Raw genomic sequence first — 24277 nt, 5'->3', positions numbered from 1 at the left:
GGGAAATCTATTCACTTTGGTCCCAGTGTCTTGTTTTGGGCAGTGTCTTCTTTCCATTTGATATTTTTTCACTCACCATGTCCACCGTCCTCCTGTGTCGTTATGTGTCTACCATCTGTAGCCCTGTCCCTATCCTTCCTCCAGTTTCAGTATCTGCCCTCAAAGTGTTCCGATCCAGCCCTTAAATTCAGCAGTTTTCCTTCCATCCATATCCAGCATTTCTCCTCACTCCCCTCCCCTCCATCCATGTGCATCTACTTCCTGCCTTCCCTCCCCCTCCATCTATGTCCAGCATTTCTCCTCTCTTCCCTGCCCTCCACTCCATCCATGTCCAGCATTTCTCCCCTCCCCTCCATCCATGTGCATCTGCTTCCTGACTTCCCTCTCCTCCATCCATGTCCAGCAACTCCTCTTCCCTGCCCTCCACTCCATCCATGTCCAGCATTTCTCCCCTCCCCTCCATCCATGTGCATCTGCTTCCTGACTTCCCTCTCCTCCATCCATGTCCAGCAACTCTCCATTCTCCCCTGCCCTCTCCTCTATCCACCCATATCCAGCAAATTTGCTCTCTCCCCTGCCCCCTCCATTCATCCATCCATGTCCAGCAATTCTCCTCTCTCCCCTGCCATCTCCTCCATCCATCCATGTCCAGCAACTCTCCATTCTCCATCCATCCATATCCAGCAATTTTCCTATCTCCCCTGCCCCCTCCATCCATGTCCAGCAATTCTCCTCTCTCCCCTGCCCCCTCCATCCATCCATGTCCAGCAACTCTCCATTCTCCATCCATCTATATCCAGCAATTTTCCTCTCTCCCCTGCCCCCGCCATCCATCCATGTCCAGCAATTCTCCTCTCTCCCCTGCCCCCTCCATCCATCTATCCAAGTCCAGCAATTGTCCTCTCTCCCCTGCCCTCCCCTCCATCCATCCATGTCCAGCAATTCTCCTCTCCCCTTCCCTCCTCTCCACATCCAGCAATTCTCCTCTCCCCTGCCCTCCCCATGTCCAGCGATCTCTTCTCTCACCCTGCCCTCCCCTCCTCTCCATGTCCAGTGATCTCTTCTCTCCCCCTCCCCTCCCATCCATGTCCAGCGATTCTCCCTGCCCTCCTTCAGCCCCCCGACAGCCTTCCTCTCCGTTCCTTCCTGCCCCTCCCGCGCATGTTTAAACCTTTTATTTTCCTTGCAGCGACGGCAGTGAAGCGCACAACACAGTGGGCTCGCCTCCAGCCTTTCCCTTCCCTCACAGTGTCCCGCCCTCAGGGAAACAGGAAATACATCATCGCAAGAAGGCGGGACACTGAGCGAGGGAAGGGAAAGGCTGGAGGCAAGCCTGCTGTGTTGTGTGCTGTGAGGAAAATAATAGGTTTAAACACGCGCGGGGGGGTGGGGCAGGAAGGAATGAAGAGGAAGCCTGTCCGGGAGCTGAGAGCGGGAAGAGCTGGCTGCAGCGTTGCGCCAGCCCTGCGTTTGGGGGGGGGGGCAATGCCCCCCCCAAAACTACGCACATGTTAAAACAGTAGATGTTTGTGACTTTTTTTGTTTGCTGAATCATGCGTTTTGAGAAAGGTTGTATTATTTGTGATTGGTTTGACTGTATTCAAATTTATTTTGTAATATATATTTATATTTATTTTGTACTTGATTTTTATAATTATATATTTTTGTAGTGGGAGGCAAAAAAGGGCCTGATATTCAGCCCATAACAACCAGCATTTTTTTATAACTTTGAGCACTGTGGGCAGAATTGGCCCCAGATATTCAACGGTGGGTCATGTATCGGAATGGACATTGAATATCTGAGGTTAATTTATAATGTATTAGCCAACAGAGTTAATGTGGGTCCCAGTCAATATTCAGCCAGGATTTGCAAAAGTATTTCTGGCCATTCCGGACACTCCCTCCACCCCTGGTTCTAATACTCCAGAATATCCGGAAGACCCCCTCTAATCCCTCTTCCATCCCACCAACTCCCCCCACACTCAGAATTCCCCTTCCTTCCTCCTGGAAGAATATAAACATCCCCCCTCAGGATTCCCCCTCTCTCCTTCTTCAAAGTACCATGAGGCTGCCACTAGAGGTCAAAGCAGCCATTTTAAAGAGGTAGCTGCACAAGGTCTGAGCAAGTGGATATCACTCCTGCCCTTTTCCCCTTTAGATCACCAGGAATCGGGCAGGTAAATCTGCCATGATCAAGGGAGGGGGCATGATGTTCTAGAGGGGAGAGGTGGGAGGGAAGGAAGGGGAATCCTGTGGGGGGGCATGATGTGCTTCTGAGGGGGTGGAAGGGGGGTAGATGGCAAGAATTTAGTCTGGGACATGGAAGTTAAACAGGCACAGGCCGATGTTCACACCAGTGCCCAGTTAATTTGTCACATAAAGTTAAGAACTGTTTTTCTGTTCTAGCTTTATGCGGTTCCTTAGCCAGCTAGTAGATTGAAAATTGCTACTCACTGGCTAAGTTTCTGCACAGCCCTAAATCCATCCCTGGACAACCAACAAACTAGACAGTTTCAGCATAGACAGTTAGAAGGAATAATCAGCAGAACTATCCACTTAAGTGCTGCCAAATACCCCCAGATATCCAGGAGCCACTCCTGCTGTTTAAATCTCTTTGCATATTGACCCCAGTGAATAATTAATTAGTCAATTCTGCCTGTATTGATGCCAAGCTCTTCAATAGAGGGGAGATGTAAGAACGTTAATAATGCTTTTTCATTTGGTACCTATCACAAGAAAAATGAATAGAATGACGTGTCTGGACAAGTTTTTAAGTGCACCAGCTATTCGAGTATCCTGAATCAAATAAATAAGAAGTTCTTACCACAAGTCTCTTCCCAGAACCAAGTTTATGCTGCTCCATGTCTCGTCTAGTATCCATATCTGTTGCAACAGCAAGTACTTGGTATCTGTTAAATCAAAGTTTAATGACTTGTAAATTATAACTGTTTATTAAGTCTAATTTATTTCTGTGCTACATCATCCTGGCCTTACATTTTACTAATAGAACCCGAAGAGAAAAAAAAAAACACTTGAATTTGGACATAAAGATTGTCAAACATACAGTCACACGCCATATATTCAAAAACAGAATATATACCTTAATTAAATACAAATATATAGATGCATAAGATTCAAACTGTTTAGTTTGTTTGCAGTCCAGGGGTGGAGTTAGGACAGTGCAGAAACTTAGCCAGTGAGTAGTGATTTTCAATCTACTAACTGGCTAAGGAACCGCAAAAAGCTAGAACAGAAAAACAGTTCTTAACTTTATGTGACAAATTAACTGGGTACTGGTGTGAATATTGGCCTGTGTCTGTTTGATATATATATATATAATTTCATTTATACCCCACATTTACCCAACTGTGTCAGGCCCAATGTGGCTTACATTGCACTGCAAAGGCGGCCGCCAATACAGTAAATTAAGCTAATACATCATTAAACCTGCATAAGAAATAAAGGAGAGGATGGGGAAGGAAAGAAAGGAACAGGAAACCAGGGAAGAGAAGAGACGTGTGGATGAGTCCAAAATTGTCATTATATTGATGTGAATCAAGAGGTGGAGACACATGCTGAGTCTTTGGGGTAGGCTTTTCCAAATAACAAAGTCTTAAGAGATTTCTTGAAATGTAGATAATTGTGAATTGTTTTTATAGCTTTTGGTAAGGAGTTCCATAATTGTGAGCTGATGAAGGAGAAGGATGAAGCATATGTGGATTTATACTTTAGCCCGTTGCAGGTTGGATAATGAAGGTTAAGGTATGAACAGGATAGTCAATGCATTCCTGGGTGGCAGGCTGATTAGGTTAATCATGTAATCAGGGACTTCACCACAGATAATTTTGTGTACTAGGGAGCAGATTTTAAATGTGATTCGATCCTTGACAGGAAGCCAATGCAATTTCTCTCAGAGCGGTTTTGCACTTTCAAATTAGTTTTTTCCATAAATTAATCTTGCCGCTGTGTTTTGGGCGGTCTGCAGTTTCTTAATAAGTTGCTCTTTATATCCTGTGTATACTCCGTTACAATAATCCAAGTGACATAAAACGATAGCCTGTAATAGATGACGAAATACCTCTCTCGGGAAAAAAGGTTTAATCCATTTTAGTTTCCACAGCGAGAAGAACATCTTTGTAGTGGAGTTTATTTGGCTTTCTAGTGTAAGGTTGCGATCAATGGTGACTCCCAATATTTTTAGGCTCTGTAAGATAGGAAGGTTAAGGGTGGACGTGTTTTAAGGTTGAAGGTCTATACTTGTTGAGTTGAGATGATAGAACAAGACAGTGCGTTTTTTCAGCATTTAGTTTTAGTTTGAAAGATGCCCAAAAGTGCATCGTGTTTAGACCGTGATTGATTTTATTAGAGATCTCAGACAAATCATACCTGAAGGGAATATAAATTGTAACATCATCCGCATAAATAAACGGGTTAAGTCCTAACTTACTTAAGGTCTTGGCCAATGGAATCATCATTATATTGAAGAGTGTGGGTGATAGAGGAGAGCCTTGAGGAACTCCACAAGTTGATTTCCACGGAGGTGATAAGTCTGAGTTGGTGGTTACTTGGTAAGATCTTGACGATAGGAAGCCCTTAATCCAGCTATCAACATTTCCACAGATCCCTATGTTATTGAGGATGTTGAGTAGAAAGTTGTGGTTGACCATGTCAAAAGTGCTCAACATGTCAAACTGTAGTAACAATACACTTTTTCCTACCACTATTTCCTGCCGAAAGTTGTTAAGCAGTGTGATGAGCACAGTTTCTGTGCTGAGAAGGGCTCGGAAGCCAGATTGGGATTCGTGAAGAACAGAAAACTTGTCAAGGTAATCATTAAGTTACTTCGTCACCATGCTCTCCATTAATTTTACAAAAAGTGGGATCGATGCAATAGGGTGATAGTTGGTAAGGTCATCATTTTTTTTCTTAGGATCCTTTGGAATTGGAGTAAGTAAAATGGTGCCGTTTTCAACAGGGAAATAACCGCGTTCTACCATAAAGTTTAAGAAATCAGTTAGGTCTGTAATAAAGCAGGAAGGTGCGGATTTGAGTAAGTAGTTAGGACAGGAGTCCAGCTAAGAGTACTTTTTTGAAAATTTATGGAACCCCTGGTTAACAACATCCCACGAGAGGGACTCAAAGTTCGACAAGAAACGATCTGCAAGATGTTCTCCTGGGATAGGAGCAATATAGTTGAGAAAGTAATCAATGTCAGAGTTGTTCTGAGGGATTGATTTCTGCAAATTAGTTATTTTATCCTGAAAGTATGTTGCAAGGTTGCCTGCAGGTGGGATATCATTATGAGGTGATGTAAGTGAATTAGTATCTGTTAATTTGTTGACAAAATAAAATAGTGTCCTCAGATCTCTAAAGTTAGGGCCTATTTTGGTCTTATAATAAAGCCGTTTAGACTGTCTTACTGAATATTTATACTTTCTTTGCATTTGTTTCCATGTGTTAAGGGTATGCTCATTTTTATTTTTTCTCCATGACCGTTCTGCTCTTCTGGTGTTTTAAGTTTTCTTAGTTCTTCGTTGTACCAAGGTGTTAGATTCTTTCTTCGCGAGGTACGAACATCTAAGATACATACATACATACACACACACACACACAAAAGGCTTTTCTTGTGCCAGTACACAGCATACCGGCACCTTTTGTTTCCTTGCCGCGCATCCAACCTCCAGCGGGTGCTGCTTCTCTCAATGAGCAGCAGCAGCGGCGGCGGCAGCAAAGTACGCCAAAGCAAGCAATAGCAGTCTTTCCCCCACTTCCTGGTGAGTCCTGCAGCTGGCCCACTCCCTTCCTCTCGCTCCCCTCTTCCCCACAATCCTTGGCAGCGCAGCAATTAAGAGAGGCTGCCAGCATCAGGGCCTTCCCTCTGTGAGTCCCGCCTATGTGGAAACAGGAAGTTGAAACAAAGTAGGTGGGACTCACAAAGGGAAGGCCCTGATGCCATCAGCCTCTCAATCGCTGCACTGCCAAGTCGCTAAAGAAAAGTAAGGAGGGCCGTGGGGAAGAGGGGAGTGCTGCAGGACTCACTGGGAAGTGGGAGAAGAAAGGTAAAGAGTGAGGGACCAGAGTAGAAGTACATGCTATATGGGGGGGGGGGCACAGAGGAGGGAAAGATGTCATATCAGGAGGGAGGTACAGCAGAGAGGAGGAAAAGATTCCATATGACGGGGGGGGGGGGGGGGGGTCAGGAGGTGAAAAGATGCTGGCTACAGGGTGCGAGAACAAAGGAAGAGAGGGGATATGCTGAACATGCGGATAAACAGTGACACAGAGAACAGAAGGGGCAGAGAGAAACTATAAAGGATAGGGATGCAGAAAGGCAATGTTGAAGGGGGAGAGAGGGACACAGAGGGGAACAATGCTGAAAGGGGGTAGATAGGGACATGAGGTGTATGCTGAAGTGGGATAGATAGGCACCCAGAGGGGAGGTGAGACACAGAGGAGCAATGCTGAAAAGGGGATAGAGATAGGGACATAGAGAAGCAATGCTGAAAAAGGGGAGGGAGATAAGGACATTGAGAGAGCAGATGGTGAACATGGGGGGGGGGGAAGGGACAGGGACACAGCTGGAGATACTGGAAAAGAGGTGAAATAAGGATATAGAGGAGATAGGCACCTAGAGGGGTGATGCTACAAAAGGGGGCGATGTGAACAAAGAAGGGTCATACTGGAAAAGAGGTGGAATAGTGGCACTGAAGACACAGACAGGAAATGTTGGACAGGACAAACAGGAATGTAGAGGGAAGATAGATGGTGGACACAGAGAAGAAATGTCAAATGGAGTGGAGGAGTGGCCTAGTGGTTAGGGTGGCGGACTTTGGTCCTGGGGAACTGAGGAACTGAGTTCGATTCCCACTTCAGGCACAGGCAGCTCCTTGTGACTCTGGGCAAGTCACTTAACCCTCCATTGCCCCATGTAAGCCGCATTGAGCCCGCCATGAGTGGGAAAGCGCGAGGTACAAATGTAACAAAAAAAATGGACCCTGCAAAGACAGGAAAAAAAACAGAGGAAAGCAGAAGAGAGGCACTGGGACCAAAGTGAATGGAAAAAATAAAATGCTTAGACAACAAAGGTAGAAATTTTTTTTTTTTTAAGATAAAGTAGTGTGGTAGCTATGTTAATTTTTTGCTTTATTTGTTGCTGTTAATTTGTAATGTAGTGAATAGAATATGTCAGTTTCTGAAATTTACATTTGCTATCTTTATAGCACTAGAATAGGAAAATATCTTTGTTTTTCTGGTGTTGTCTTGCATACCAGAGTCTGGTTTTTGGGGGGTTTCAGTTGAATTTTTGTCTACATACTGTATTAGTTTATAATCACTTTTAGGGGTTCTTTTGTTGGACCTAGGGGCTGGTGTAATATTTTCAATGATTCCTTCTTATATGTGCCATGGCTGGTAAAATGGGTGTGGCTACTGTGAGGGTATGACTAGTGTAGGGGCAGAGCCATATATAGTTATCCCGCCCTCAAGGTTGGCACCGTATGAGTACAGTACCTTTTTTCCTACACACACATATTATAGATAGATAGATAGATAGATAGATAGATATTTTTTTTTTGTACCCCACGCTTTCCCATTCATGGCAGGCTCAATGCGGCTTAGGTACTTATTTGTACCTGGGGCAATGAAGGGTTAAGTGACTTGCCCAGAGTCACAAGGAGCTGCCTGTGCCTGCAGTGGGAATCAAACCCAGTTCCCCAGGACCAAAGTCCACCACTCTAACCACTAGGCCACTCCTCCACTCCAATATATATATATTCTTGTTCTCTCACTCTCCCCCCCCCCCCCCCCTCCAAAATAAAACCCTTAATGTATATATTCCATTACCAGAACAGGTTATAGATTTAGCTCTCATATCAGCAACAAGATGTCCAAATGAAAGTAATGTTTGTTTTGTACTGCATTAAGGGTTTACAGGCTAAATAGTAAAAATGTATGGAACATTGTGAAGAAAGCTTAAGATGATAGAAAAATGTTTCTTCCATCTAATTGGTACGAATCCAGTTTATCAATGCATTCTTTTCTCATTTTACAGTGGTGGAAATAAGTATTTGATCCCTTGCTGATTTTGTAAGTTTGCCCACTGACAAAGACATGAGCAGCCCATAATTGAAGGGTAGGTTATTGGTAACAGTGAGAGATAGCACATCACAAATTAAATCCGGAAAATCACATTGTGGAAAGTATATGAATTTATTTGCATTCTGCAGAGGGAAATAAGTATTTAATCCCTCTGGCAAACAAGACCTAATACTTGGTGGCAAAACCCTTGTTGGCAAGCACAGCGGTCAGACGTCTTCTGTAGTTGATGATGAGGTTTGCACACGTCAGGAGGAATTTTGGTCCACTCCTCTTTGCAGATCATCTCTAAATCATTAAGAGTTCTGGGCTGTCGCTTGGCAACTCGCAGCTTCAGCTCCCTCCATAAGTTTTCAATGGGATTAAGGTCTGGTGACTGGCTAGGCCACTCCATGACCCTAATGTGCTTCTTCCTGAGCCACTCCTTTGTTGCCTTGGCTGTATGTTTTGGGTCATTGTCGTGCTGGAAGACCCAGCCACGACCCATTTTTAAGGCCCTGGCGGAGGGAAGGAGGTTGTCACTCAGAATTGTACGGTACATGGCCCCATCCATTCTCCCATTGATGCGGTGAAGTAGTCCTGTGCCCTTAGCAGAGAAACACCCCCAAAACATAACATTTCCACCTCCATGCTTGACAGTGGGGACGGTGTTCTTTGGGTCATAGGCAGCATTTCTCTTCCTCCAAACACGGCGAGTTGAGTTCATGCCAAAGAGCTCAATTTTTGTCTCATCTGACCACAGCACCTTCTCCCAATCACTCTCGGCATCATCCAGGTGTTCACTGACAAACTTCAGACGGGCCGTCACATGTGCCTTCCGGAGCAGGGGGACCTTGCGGGCACTGCAGGATTGCAATCCGTTATGTCGTAATGTGCTACCAATGGTTTTCGTGGTGACAGTGGTCCCAGCTGCCTTGAGATCATTGACAAGTTCCCCCCTTGTAGTTGTAGGCTGATTTCTAACCTTCCTCATGATCAAGGATACCCCACGAGGTGAGATTTTGCGTGGAGCCCCAGATCTTTGTCGATTGACAGTCATTTTGTACTTCTTCCATTTTCTTACTATGGCACCAACAGTTGTCTCCTTCTCGCCCAGCGTCTTACTGATGGTTTTGTAGCCCATTCCAGCCTTGTGCAGGTGTATGATCTTGTCCCTGACATCCTTAGACAGCTCCTTGCTCTTGGCCATTTTGTAGAGGTTAGAGTCTGACTGATTCACTGAGTCTGTGGACAGGTGTCTTTCATACAGGTGACCATTGCCGACAGCTGTCTGTCATGCAGGTAACGAGTTGATTTGGAGCATCTACCTGGTCTGTAGGGGCCAGATCTCTTACTGGTTGGTGGGGGATCAAATACTTATTTCCCTCTGCAGAATGCAAATAAATTCATATACTTTCCACAATGTGATTTTCCGGATTTAATTTGTGATGTGCTATCTCTCACTGTTACCAATAACCTACCCTTCAATTATGGGCTGCTCATGTCTTTGTCAGTGGGCAAACTTACAAAATCAGCAAGGGATCAAATACTTATTTCCACCACTGTATGTATATGAAAAAAAGCTCTAACAATTAGATTTCATAATATTACACAGAAGGCTGAGATAGGAATTGTTAACATCCAGGTCAGGATGTTCACAATTGTCTTGGTACTTTACAAAAGGACATATAGGCGTGCTTGTGCATTTCCTGGCATGTACAGTGTAAGTATCTATTTTAAAAAGTTGCATGTGGGAAAGAAATAGAAATTTCTGTTCTCCATAAAGTGTGTTTGAGAGCAGCTTTTAAAAAACTATGCTCTCAGTATACAAGCATCCCCGTTCCCCCCAATCTCCTCCCGCACTAGTCCAGATCACCCCCTAGTCCCAAACACACCCTTGACTGCAACACTGAAGTCCACCACCCTGACAGCGTAATATCACACATTATACAGACTGGAACACAAATAAAAAGATACTGGACCCTGAACCAGCACTGTGACAGTGTTAAATGCTAACATATATTCTGCATTCATGGAATACTTCCTCATGCAACAATGAGTGCACAGCAGACCTAGGGCATTGCCCCATAGACTTCACCATACAAAAACTGAAGGCACGTGGTGAAATTTGTTCTTACTTGCTAGTTTCCTTCACTTGAGTCCTGCTAGACCAATCCAGATAAGGGGGGTTACGTCCCTCAACCAGCAGATGGAGGCAAAGAACACTGACGTTTCAGTGATACCGTCACGAATAGAAGGGATGGTGCAGTCCTGAAAACTGCCAATATTCTATTGACAAAACAGATCTGAAACACTTGAACATGTGGCATCATAGCCCAACACCATGAAACAACTTTATGAACATTACAAATCAACATTATGTCTGAACATAATGGATCAGCATGATGGCCCAACACGATTAACCAACATGATGAATCAGTATGACGATCAACCTCATGGACTAACATTAAGGATCAGCTTTATGGACTTAAATCCACGCTTTTCTCAGACACACCAACAGAATAAGCCCAAGAGACCCTCTCAATCATCAGATGACCCCAAGAGGAAACATCTCCAATGACACTTTTTCAGGATGTATACTGGACTGATCTAGCAGGACTCAAGGAAAGGAAATTATCAGGTAAGAACAAAATGTTATCTTTCTTATTATCCCACTAGATCTGTCCAAATGAGTAAAATACACTTCCTGAGTGGGAGAAGATTCAGTACCTGGTATGTAGGATCCACGAGAGGCAACGTTTCCCTTATCCACAGAACCCCCATTACATTCCAAAACTGAACCAACGATGGCTAAGAGAGTGTACTTCCTGCAATTTAAGCCCTACCACTGAGAACTACTCCTGACAACTGCAAACATGATACCACCAAGAGGAACGTAAAGCCATCGCTCAATAGATCTTCTAATGCACTCAACAGTATTGTTCTACTCTGCAGATGAATGACCTGCTTAAAAGAACAGGAAACAGACTTCTAGGAAGAAGCAACCCCTACACTTAGTTAGCCTGCATGGAACTATCAAAACCATTTCTCTCCTGAACTGTGACCATAAGCTAAGGCTATAAGACTAGATCTAGGTGCAACATTAGCAAAACAGCCATGCCGACCACTCGCCTAGCTCTCTAGAAGTCAAGAGCTCTAGGCGGGGAACTACCCAAAGGAGGACCTGAACGATGTGGGAGTTGCAAAATTCCTCAATTAAAGGAGAATTCAGCCAATGCCCCTAATATCTAACTGCAGTTCCTATACTGAGATTCATAGACTTACAAATGATTTGACCAAAGGTCAAGAGGGCCACTAGCAGTCTCCCCTAAATCACTCCCTGCACTATGAGCAAGTAAAGGCACAAGCTGAAATTTCAAGCAAGCCTGCTCCAAAACCCCACAGAGAACCAAACCGCCAGAGCAGGGGTGGGCAACCTCGGTCCTCAAAGACCACAACACAGTCAGGTTTTCAGGATTTCCACAATGACTATAGATGAGATCTACTTGCATAAAATGGACATCTACCAAGATTTAGCCAGTGCCACCCTTAAGTGGCGCTCTGAGATGCAGCCCTTCACTGCTCATTTGAGTGATTTGGGGATCAAGTATAGATGGTGACATCCCTCTGACTCCACTTCTACAAGGATGGGCAGCAACATCAGGTCCACACATTGGAGGAGGCAAGGGGGATTATCCCAGAAGCCACTACAAGAGCAGCTCCACCACCTGAACAACATTTGTCAGCGAAGGACCACTTGAAATGGCAGAGGGTAGGAAAGGGACGTAAGACATGCAGTGCCAACATTCACCTAGCAATTTACCCTGAGAGAACCCAGGCATGCATGCCTTTTACTACGTGCAGGGTCTGATTGGCTCTCCCTTACATCTTTGGGTAATACCCAATCAGACTGGGGACTTGATGTGCTTCCCCTGGCAGGAAACGTACTATTGTACCCTTGCTCTGGATTGTGACTCTGTTAGCTTGGTTATTGAGTTTTGTTCTAAGTGTTAAAACTTCTGTCATTTTTCTTGTTGTTAGGATTCGGGTGAGCAATAAAGGGCACTTCCTCAAGCTGGTGCCTCACTTGGTAATCCCAGGGTAGATGAAGGGGGATTGAGGCGGGAGGGAGGAAGAGGGATTGGGGTATGGCACAGCTGTTTGAGGATTGTATAATGGATGAGTGGTTTGGTGTGAGTGAGGGGCTGGGGAGCTGTGGCTGCTGGCCATGGTTTCCTGGATCTGGGTGACCTCTCATTGGTGCTCCTCAATGTTTGAGGATTAAATGTATCCATGAAGAGGACGATTCTCTTTTGAAAGCTGATTCGCCTTAAAGTGGATGTTGCTCTGGTCCAGGAGATGCACCTGAAACCAGCACATGAACGGCTTTGTAACACCGTCACTATTCCTATATCTACTTTTCTTCCAACACAGATGATACCAAAACTAAATGGGTGCTGATTGCTTTTAATGATTCCAGGCCTTGGCAGATACAGAAAGTAATACGGAATAAAAAGGGGAGATATTTGCTTCTGGTTCTGCTTCTGGATGGCCAGCTGTATGTGTTAGTCAAGGTTTATGCCCCAAATAGTGACTATGCCCACACAACCCTAATTCAAGTTCCTCTCTTATAAATAGTTGTAGTATAAATCTACTCAGTCTTCAACAACTGTTATAAACATAACAAATCTTTATTTAACCAATCTTTTACATATAAATAACTCACCATATGTCATCTAAAACACCCCCAATATACATCCATTCATTCAATCAATCCATTCAACCATATATACATACCATAAAACCTATTACAACAACATGAATAACTCCAAATGATCCTAGTGCCCCAAAGGCATTTATGAGTACTGTCTTACAATACCTCCTACACAGTTATTTGTTCTCGTCCTGTATGAACTTTCTATAACCAGAATCTTCTTAACAGTTCATAAACAGTTCATAAACACTTATCTCTTCCCTCTTTTCTTCTTTGTTGCTTCGTGTTTAAGTACTTCACCCTTCTTTCAGAAACGAAACCAATTTCAGTCTTTAATTTCGAGGTGAAATCCCTTTAGGCATCCACACTCATTTGGTAGTCAAAACTCCATAAAATGCTGATATTATCGGGCAACATCCATGCCCTTAAATTGGCTTACTCTTGTCCATTGAGGCTGTATTACTCTGACCCTACACGATTGTGTTTCGCTTCATAAAGCGTCTTCAGGGGTCATATATCAGCTCAACCAGGCAGTCCGGCACTCAACAGCAACTGATGTGCTGGTGGTAACGTCTCAAAGGACGCCCACACATGCGCATACAATCCTTAAAAAGACGTATGTGCACTCAGATTGCTATTAAAATGCTTACTATTGCTGTCACTGTAACAGACAGCATTTTAATAGTAATTTCAGTGTGCATACATTTTTTTAAAGATTGGATTGCATTTTCTTATTTGATGCTATACACAGCTTACATTACATTGTTGTATATTAGATATTGTATTTTTGACCCCTGAGGTAGGCGGTTCTTACCACCGAAACACGACCCTGTGTCGGATCTCTGTTTGGTGTAATAAAGGAATTGTGACAGACTCTCCGACTTCAGTCATATCACCCAGCTACAGCCCCATTTACACGACTAATTTAGATTCAATGGCAATGGGAAGGTCTCCCCCGGGGTCCTCTGGGAAGACCTGAAGACAGTACTGTGTGGCAATCTGATAGCCCTTCAGGCCATGTGCACATTACTCGGTTTGCGTGGGAGGGAACACTTTGGTTCGTATAGCTAACTTGGAAAGGTGGTCTCGCCGAAGGGGAGGATGGGCTGATTTGGAAGACCACGCCCACCGACATCGGCTTGAATTAATGATCCCCAGTTGGCTAACATTTCAGAGCAGCTCCAGCGGGTCCGTCAAGCTCATTTTGGCAATAAGGATAATCGCTTTCTCGCTTTTAAACTCAAGCAGCAAGTCCTGCACACATAAGTGGGGAGCCTACACGATAACCAGGGGGTTGTGCATACGGATCCCAAGGTATTGCAGGCAATGTTTGCTCAATACTATAACATTCTTTATACCCCAGATGATCAATTGACTGAGGCAGAGATTTCTTTCCTATCTGGAGGGGACACAGTTGCCCGAACTTTCTTAGTCAGCCCCGTGGGACCTTTCCCAGCCCATAAGTATCGACAAGGTCCATAGGGCGATTTGGGACTTGCCAAATGGCAAGGCACTGGGGCCCGATGGCTATACAAATAAATTCTACTACTGTTTTTGATCGCTTTTAGCCTTGGTGCTTTTGGGGGTTTTCAACTCCTTTGATGTTGGGGATCCCTTGTCGGGGTCTTGCAACTTGGCTACATTACTGTCTTGCCTAAGCCAGACAAGGATCCTCACTTCTGCAGCTCCTATCACCCTATTTCCATGATCAGGTTGGATTATAAAATTTTCATAAAAATTCTAGCCAATCATCTGCAACAGGTATTGTAGGAGCTGGTTCGTGACAATATTTCGACAATATTCACTGGACACTACATCTTATTTACACCATGTGGAATACAAATGTCCCTATGTGTCTGCTTTCTTTAGCTGCTGAGAAAGCGTTCAATCAGGTCCAATGGCAGTTTTTTGTTCTCGGTCTTACAGCGGGTGGCAATTCAGGGGATTTTCTCCATTGGCTTCACCTGATCTATACTTGTCCTCAGGTAACAGTTCACTTCAATAGCCGGTACTCTGTGCCCTTCTGGCTATACCGTGGTACAAGGCGGGATGCACCCTGCCCCCCCCCCCCCCCCCCCCCCATTATTTGCTCTTTCCATTAAGCCCTTGGCCAATAGGATTCAGGATCACCTGGATGTCACAGGGCTCCGCCCTGGTCTGGTTTATTCTAAATTTATGCTTTTTGCAGATGATGTCCTCTTGGTCGTAACCAAGCCTGAAACCTCACTTGCAGGGGTGGTAGAGAAATTGCAGGGGTACGGTCGGGTTTGGGGGTGTAAGGTCAATTTGAGCAAGTCCAAAATACTGAACATAATCATCCTGGCCAGCAGGCAATTCAACTGCAGGCCCGGTTCCCCTTCTGCTAGGCAGTCCATCTTTCACCTTCATTATCTGGGGGTCAATTAGTCTGTATAGGGTCACCTATCCGCCTTAGATCCATGAACGTCTGGCAGAGTTGGAGAGATGGGAAGGGTTAAATGATGCACATCCCTAAAAATTACTCTGTTCATTGATTTGCAACTTAAAGTTTTTGCCTACATTAGGAGACAGCATCCCCCAGGGTACGCCGTTCGGTGTTGTTATCAGCTATGGCAGCAGGGGGGGTATGGGGGTCCACTTTTCTCATCTCCACTACCAAGCTGCACATTTCCGGATTTTGGCTGATTGGTTTCAGGGTCCTTGGAAGGCCTGGAGCCTTGCTAGCGCCCGTTTCCTTTCTGTTGGAAACGGGCCTCTTTTACTAGTTGTATCATAAAACGTGGGACCTTTACACTAGTTGACATTCAACTTAGCAGCCTATTGCGCAACCAATACGGGCAAGATCGCCTGGCCTATCAGCTCCACTGCCTTAGCGTAGATTGCTGTGCCATACACCTGGGGGAGGGGGGCGGTTTGTTGATTCTCCTTTTGTTTGGGTTAGTGACGATGTTGGGGATTTCAGTGTGGGGTTTACTTCCATGCATTTATATTTGTGACTATCTACTTTGTTGTGTATATTTTGTCCTTATATTTTCTTTAATAAAAATTTGAAATGAAAGAAAAAAATATTTTAAAAAAATGCAGGAAGCAGTCTTTGGCTTTGAAGCCCAAGGTTTATTGCCTTGGGGGCAACATTTTTCTTTGTTTCCCATGTAGGTGTCTTGTGCACTACAATGGGAAACAATATATAATTTTTGATCCAATACAACTGGAGAAGTTTCTTATAGAGCAGGATAAATCTTACGTTATAGGGTTTCATATAGTATTTGAGTTTAAAATTGTAGAGTTTAATTACTCTAATTTTCTTTTTCTCTTTCTTTAAAGAAATATCAGCCTCTCCTGTTCACGTGGACTTTTAGGCTCTGATTTGATTTCTGTTTTTCTTTTTTGTATATTTTCGGAGTGTAACTCTTTTCTTGATTATGTTGATTTATCTCATAATAAGAACAGAAATAGATCCTTAAGAACGATATTCAACGTCCTTTATTAAATTCTGGTCTCAGTAACAAAACTGAGGACTACAATATAACTATAATCACCATAGAGGACAGTAGTTAACTCTGCCACTAAGCACTGTATAGAACAAAATATGTGTCTCTGCCTGAAAGGGGTTACAATATAAACATAAACACGGTGAGTTGCTGTTAGGTTATAAGCAAAAATGATGAGATCAGACATCTGAGTCTCCAGTTGCACAGCTCTATTTCTTTACTGAAGTTGGGTCATATTACCATCCTTAAAAATTTCAAAACTTTGAATCACTCCTTTTTTCCAAGGGGGGGGGGAGAGAGAGAGAAGGAATAACACACACTACTTGATGAAAATGCTCTTCTTTTTGAATATACATATAAACAATACTTCAGTTAATGCACATCCCACAAAAGAAAATTATGAAAAAGGGTGCAAGGTGCATTTTAACAAGGTTAAATTATGTCTTTCACAACTCCCACAACAACATCTATCAGTGTCATTTACATATGTTCAAAAGGGGTAAGAAACAAGCAACTGGCCCAACTGCGAAATGTTTTTGTGCAGCAGGAAAATTATCTCCCTTTACCATCTGCAAATCTAACAAATAATTATTGAAATCCTAGCTCCTAGTATAGCTAGGGCTAGATTAACATTATACCGGGCCCCTATGTATGTTATAATGTCATATTGTGGCAACACCATTGGCACTGCCACAGTGTGATGTCATAAACTAAGCGCACATGTTGGCCTGCATAGGTAGGATGTAGGATGCCCTGTCCATCCTCACTGCCACTGCCCTCAGTCAATTGCTGAAGGGTACATGACTTGCACAAGTACTGGCTCCACATTGGGTAGAATGAGTTTTGAAGGAAACAGTGGTACAAAAACATGGACTGAACATATCACAATATGTATTCCGCCTAGGAGCGTAGGTGTAATGAAAGAAAATCAGTTTGACCACTAGGTACCTGCTTAGTTTGCCTATATGTCTAAACCAGGCTTCAAGTAAAGCACGCATCACACTTCCTTTAACAGAAAAATGAGAACTTTAAACAGAAGGGCTACCTTTATTGCACTAAACATTCATACTTACTTGTAGCTCTCAACCTGGCGGCAAGAAGAAACAGTTATGAAGGAATCTGTCCGAGAGCTGTAACTAAGTGGGCCAGGTAGAAGAAAGCCAGGCAGATATCGGCCAAATGCATAGCTCTCTTGTTCAAAGAACATAAGCATCCCATCCATGGACTGTATGCAAATTAAATCTCGACCTAAATTAGCAAAAAAAAAATCATAACTTTGTAATTTTTAGTTTGTTATATATGAAACAAAATCTTTTACAGTGAAAGTTTAAGACAGTAACTGAAAAATGTTTGTTCAGTCTACCATTGCAATAAATAAAAATGCTACAGTCTAGGCTCCTGTATATTTGTCATCTAAAAAAAAGTTCCGTTTTATCTTTTTTTGTGTGTGTGTTCAATCATTTTTATTAATTTTGAAATAACAAAAAGAAAGGAAATTAAGTACCAGTGACTTAATAACAAAGCAATCCCACAAGAGCACAGCACTGTAATAGTTTCTTTAGGCAAACAAAGGTATAATAATTTTCAAGTTGGACAAAATTCTCAAATATAGGTTTCTTTTTGATACCCGAACCAGGTGCCCCAAACCATTCCATGCTATGATTGAAGAAAGGTGAAAAAGGACGACCACCCAGGGGCTCTTGAGACATAGGGTACGGTAGGTGGGAATCTCTTCTTTGGCACACATTTTGTGAGTTGTGCAGTACTCCCCTGGCTCCATGTAGGTTGTAGATAAAGGAATTGGGGAAACTCATGAGAAAACCTTTAAATAAACAAGAGCAGAAGCTTTTACAGCATTCTTGACAATTCCCCTTCAATCTCTTTCACCAGCAAAAGTAAAGCACTTTCCCAGAGAACTACATTTCACACATTGTATTATTTTAGTGCTGGTAAACCACTTTGCATTGAATGATAATCAAGAAGGATGGCATTATAGAAAGATAATATATGTTCTTCTTATGTTAAGATGTTAATCAATCATGTTATCCAATTTAAATACTATGACGCTCAGTGGAGAAGTTACTAATTTACATTAAGGGAATAATGCATGATTTTTATTTACTTAAACAATTCCTATCCCTCATTGTCCTACTATTAAATGGAAAAATTCTGCGTTATTTGCCTTAACACACATTTTTGTAGTGCAACGAGCAACAAGTAAAATAATAGTGAGATGTAAAGAACCTCATTGTAATGAAGAAAGAATAACACAACTTGGATAGACCATGAGAGCTGCTTTATTCATGGAAAGATAATGTCAGGTTTGAAATGGCTTGACTTTCCTCCCAGGGAACACCAGGCTGCTAATATGTAGCCTGGCTCCCCTAGAGGCTCTCTTAATGGAGTCAGAGGTACAGGCAATGATAGACATGCACCCCTCAAACACAAGATTCCTCACTTCCCCCACCCAACAAGACTCCTCATACTCAAATCCTCAGCACCCAACATCCTCGCCCAGTCTCTTCCCAGCATCAATGCCATCTTCAATTCCCTCTCCCAGCATCCCAACCCTGCCTACCAGAACCTATCAGAAGTCTCCCTAGTATCTAGTGTAGGGGGCAGGAGTGATCGTGCCTCATCGGCCCCTGGGTTGAAAATGGCACTGAAGGGCAACAGCAACCAGGGAATGTTCCTGTCCCCCCACTAGACGCTAGGTTGAATTAAGAGGATTGTATGTCAAGGGGTATGGGATGTTGAGGAATTCTACTTCAGGAACTGAGCTTTTAAAAGATAGCAGACCCAACTTAGGACACATTGAGGCATATTTTCAAAGCACTTAGCCTTCCAAAGTTCTATAGGTTTCTATGGAACTTTGGAAGGCTAAGTGCTTTGAAAATATGTCTCATTATCTTTATGTTGCTGCAGCCAGAAACATGCAACATAAAAAGCCTTTTACTGAACAAGTAACTAACTTAGGTACCACAGGTTAATGACTTATGCAAATAAATTTTGCCATATGCAGTAAAGCAAAGTTATTTACCTGTAACAGGTGTTCTCCGAGGACAGCAGGCCAATTATTTCATTTGTGGAAGCCCAGAACACGGTGCAGAAATGCTGCACAGCATACTGTCTTCAGCACCCCCCATCGAACATGCGCAGGTGCCTTCCCGCCTGACTTGTGAGCACAGGACCACCAACTCCTACAGAAGGTGGAAGGGTATGTGATAATAACTGGCCTGCTGACTTCAGAGAACACTTGCAACAGGGCAAGTAACTTCACTTTTTCTGAGGACAAGCAGGCCATAATATTCTCACATGTGGTAATCCCAAGCTACCAGGCTCACTGAAAACAACATCATCCGGACAATAGGTACTTGCAATGGTAAGGCCAAAAAGAACCAATCAACCTTTAAAATATATACATATCGATTGTGATGCTGCAGCCTGGAATTGAATAAAATGGGCCTAGGAAGGTGGAGCTGGATTCTAAACACCAAATTTTGCAGGAATCTCTGACCAAACCAGCTGTCGCGTCGGGTGGTCTGCTCAAGGCAATAGTGGGATGTGAATGTGTGGACTGAAGACCACGTTGCAGCCTTACAAATCTCTTCAATGGAGGCTGATCTCTAGTGCAATGAACATGGTCATGGCTCTGACACTGTGAGCCATGACATGATCTTCCAAAGCCAGCCTAGCCTGGGAATAAGAGAAAGAGATGCAGTCTACCAGTCACTTGGAAAGAGTGTGTTTACTGATGGCTACACCCATCCTGTTGGGATCAAAAGAAACAAAAAGCTGGGTAGACTATGGGTTTTAGTCCGCTCCAGATGGAAGACCAAAACTCATTTGCAGTCCAAGGTGTGCAGTGTGCTTTTTCCAGGATATGCATGAGGTTTTAGGAAGAATGTTGGCAGAAATTGCTTAAGATGGAACTCTGACACCACCTGAAAAAGAAACAAAAGGCGTATGGGGAGAACTACTCTGTTGTGATGAAATTTTGTGTAAGGGGATCTGCTACTAGGGTCTGAAGCTCACCGACTCTGTGAACTGAAGTGTGCCACAAAAACAAGACCTTCTAGGTGACAAACGGCAAAAAAGGAGCTTTCATCAGCAGGGTGAGGATGATGCCAAGGTCCCATGACACACTGGAGGTTTCACAAGGGGGGGGGGGGGTTCAAAGGCAAACCTCTCATGAATTGAATGATTAGAGGCTGTACAGAGATGGGTTTATCAACCACACAGCGATGGTAAGCAGCAATCGCAATTAGGTGAACCCTTACAGAGTTGATCTTGAGACCAGACTCAGAGAAGTGTAGGACGTACTCATGCAGATTCTGTGTAGGGCAAGTAAGATGATCTAGGGACTTGCCCTCACACCAGATCGCAAATCTCCACCATTTGAAAGAGTAACACCTCTTAGTACAATGTTTCCTGGAAGCCAACAAGACACAGGATATACCCTCGGGGAGATTCAAGGAGGAAAATTCTACACACTCAACATCCAGGCCACTAGGACCAGGGACTGGAGGTTGGGATGTAGAAGAGACTCCTCACACTGTGTGATGAGGGTCAGAAAACAGTCCAATCTCCACAGAACATCTGAGGATAACTCCAGAAGAAGAGAGAAACATGGTTGGATCTATGCATTTGAAGGAAGAAAGCACTGATCTCACAATACGGGCATTATTTTGACATATTTTGATTGGTTTGGCTCCTGATGAGGCTAACTGTGAAACAGAGGCTCTCTGTTGAACGAACCAAGCTCTGCAAGCCATATTTAAGATATGTGCCCTTGTATAAGTTTAAGTAAAAATCAATTAAAAATCGTAATGAAATAAGAATTAAAATAGAATATAATTAAAAATCTATAATGGAGGTTTTTCGACTAATGAGGAAGCTCGCCCAGCATCCATCCTGAAAAATTCAGTTTGCGAAAGCCGAGCATCTAGTCTTTTCCTTAGGTAATATTTAAAATATCAACATTTGATCATATGACATACGAGAGGAAATTATACTTGCTCAATTATCGAGTAGAACTGAATCATAGGCAAGTACTACAAAGTAGAATTAATCATTGAACTATATATATGTTTACCATCTCTCTGACCTCATGTGCAACTTTCTTTAGTCACCTTATTTTCTAACTCACTTACCAATTTATAAGTTCCATCTTTGCTTATACCCTACACTGTCAAATAAAATGTTCTATTACATATTGTGTTCATATTGTAAGTAGTATACTATCAGGCTTATTTTCAAAAGAGAAGGACGCCCATCTTTCGACACAAATTGGGAGATGGGCGTCCTTCTCCCAGGGTCACCCAATTTGGCATAATCGAAAGCTGATTTTGGGCGGCCTCAAAAAGGTGCCCGAACTGATCAGATGACCACCGGAGGAAATCAGGGATGACCTCCCGTTACTCCCCCAGTGGTCACTAACCTCCTCCCACCCTAAAAAAAAAAAACTTTAAAAATATTTTTTGCCAGCCTCTATGCCAGCCTCAAATATCATACCCAGCTCCATGACCGCAGTATGCAGGTCCCTGGAGCAGTTTTAGTGGGTGCAGTGCACTTCAAGCAGACAGACCCAGGCCCATCCCCCCCCTTACCTGTTACACTTGTGGTGGTAAATGTGAGCCCTTCAAAACCCACCACAAACCCACTGTACCCACATGTAGGTGCCCCCCTTCACCCCTTAGGGCTATGGTAGTAGTGAACAGTTGTGGGGAGTGGGGTTGGGGGGGGTTGGGGGGCTCAGCGCACAAGGTAAGGGAGCTATGCACCTGGGAGCAATTTCTGAAGTCCACTTCAGTGCCCCCTAGGGTGCCTGGTTGGTGTCCTGGTATGTCAGGGGGACCAGTGCACTACGAATGCTGGCTCCTCCCACAACCAAATGGCTAGTATTTGGTAATTTCTGAGATGGGCGTCCTCGGTTTCCATTATCGCCAAAAATCATGGACGACCATCTCTAAGGTCGACCTAGATTTCGCGATTTGGGTGTCCCCAACCATATTATCAAAACAAAAGATGGCTGCCCATCTTGTTTTGATAATACGGATTTCCCCGACCCTTCGCCGGGACGTCCTGCGAGGACGTCCTCAGGAAAACTTGGGCGCCCCTTTCAATTATGCCCCTCCACAATATCAACCTCCCTTTTCTACTCTCTTACACTAACAATCTTGACAGTGCTGTATGTATCCCAGCTGAGAATCCCGATAGGCCTTTGACCTTCGTGTCTTTCACACAACATGGGGCAGCTGCACACATTTTGGCCATAAACATTGAAATTTATTAGTTTTAAAGAAATATAAAGATTCAGCCTTGTCTTTCAGCATTTGCTATATATCAAAAAACACTTAATATGAAAGTTTAACTTATATCTTGTTTCAATTTGTTTAGGGTATTTCTGTCCCTTTCCGGTCCAGCCACTGATTTCCTGGAAATGAACAGAATATCCTAGGCTGCTACTACGTTTGTTCAAATTATCTAGACTCCAGCAATGATCAGAGTAGTATATTTACTCTAACTTGAGAAATAATAACCAGATACAAAACAGTGGATAAGAGAAATTCTCCGAGGACAAGCAGGCTGCTTGTTCTCACTGATGGGTGACGTCCCCGGCAGCCCCTCCAATCGGAATCTTCCTAGCAAAGTCCTTTGCTAGCTCTCGCGCGCCCGCGCGCACCGCGCATGCGCGGCCGTCTTCCCGCCCGAAACCGGCTCGAGCCGGCCAGTCTTCTTTCGTCCGCACTCGGTACGGCTGTGTTTTTTGTCGTGTCGAGCCCCGGAGAGTCGACCTCGCGCGTCCGTTTTATATTGACATGTTTTTCTTCGGAAAAGTTCTGTAAATTTGTCGGGAAGTGCTCCGAAAACCCCCTTGGGTCTCGTTTTCCCTTCCCGTATTTCCAGTTTTTGCCCCGGTAAGTTTTCTTTCGTCGTCGGGGTAGGCCTTCTTTCGGCCTCGGTCGAGATTTTTTCTCCCTTAAAGTTTTGGTGCTCCAAATTCGTCATTTCGGATTTTGACTTCGCCGGCGTGATTTTTCCGCCCATGACATCGAAGCCTTCCAGCGGCTTCAAGAAGTGCACCCAGTGCGCCCGGGTAATCTCGCTCACTGATAGGCACTCTTCGTGTCTTCAGTGTCTGGGGGCCGAGCACCGTCCCCAGAACTGTAGTCTGTGTTCCCTGTTACAAAGGCGGACTCAAGTAGCGAGATTAGCCCAGTGGAACGTTTTGTTCTCGGGCTCTTCGTCGGCATCGGCACCGGGGTCATCGTGTGCATCGACGTCATCAGCGTCCAGACCTTCACCCTTGGCTGCCAGTGCATCGAGTGCATCGAGGCATCGGCCCTCTGCATCGACGTCGGTGGTACCGGGACCTCGTCTCCTGATGTCGTCGGACGGTGGTGCATCGAGTGGAGTGCAGGTGAGGGCTGTCCATTCCCCTGCTGGTGGCGGTGAGCCCTCGGGTGGGTCTCCTCCTAACCTGAGGGCTCCTGCGGTACAGCCCCCCCGAGATCGACCCTCTTCGGTCTCGGCCCCGAGGAAGCGACGGATGGATTCTACGTCCTCCTCGTCGGTGCCGGGGAGCTCCGGTGACATGCTTCGGAAGAAGTCGAAGAAGCATCGACACCGGTCCCCTCCCCGTGTCGGCACCGAGAGCTCTGGGTCGCCGAGGGAGTCGGCACCCAGCAGGCATCGGCACCGAGAGGACCGCTCACCCTCTGTTCAGGAGGTGTCGATGCGCTCCACTCTGGACAGCCCAGAACAGCCTCCACGCCCGGAACAGGTTCTGACGTCGACGCCTGCATCGACCTCCATGCCTTTCTCTGCAGCCGCTCTGAACGAGAGCCTCCGGGCCGTTCTCCCAGAGATTCTGGGAGAGCTGTTGCTCCCTACCCCTCCGGTACCGGCGGTGCTTGCGCCTCCGGTACCGTCGAGCGTGGCGCCGGCTGGCCCATCGCCCGGGGTGAGGTCCCCGACGTCGGTACCGCGTGCGGTGCCGACTGCGGCCACCTCCCAG

General features: G+C 44.5%; 1 protein-coding gene across 1 annotated transcript in view; it reads right to left on the bottom strand.

The window, feature by feature from the left end:
- The window catches only part of BBS9 (Bardet-Biedl syndrome 9), a 554781-nt gene that overhangs the window by 414285 nt on the left and 116219 nt on the right, over positions 1-24277 (bottom strand). Inside the window, exons 6-7 of the mRNA XM_030204492.1 lie at positions 17331-17505; positions 2825-2909 (exon numbers count right to left, since the gene is read on the bottom strand). Coding sequence (XP_030060352.1) covers positions 2825-2909; positions 17331-17505 — 260 coding nt within the window. The remainder of the gene's footprint in view (positions 1-2824; positions 2910-17330; positions 17506-24277) is intronic.

This window comes from Microcaecilia unicolor, chromosome 1 (assembly GCF_901765095.1).
Source record: "Microcaecilia unicolor chromosome 1, aMicUni1.1, whole genome shotgun sequence".
NCBI lineage: Eukaryota > Metazoa > Chordata > Amphibia > Gymnophiona > Siphonopidae > Microcaecilia > Microcaecilia unicolor.
Note: the sequence above shows the minus strand (reverse complement) of the source record. Positions and strands in the feature narration are given on the sequence as shown.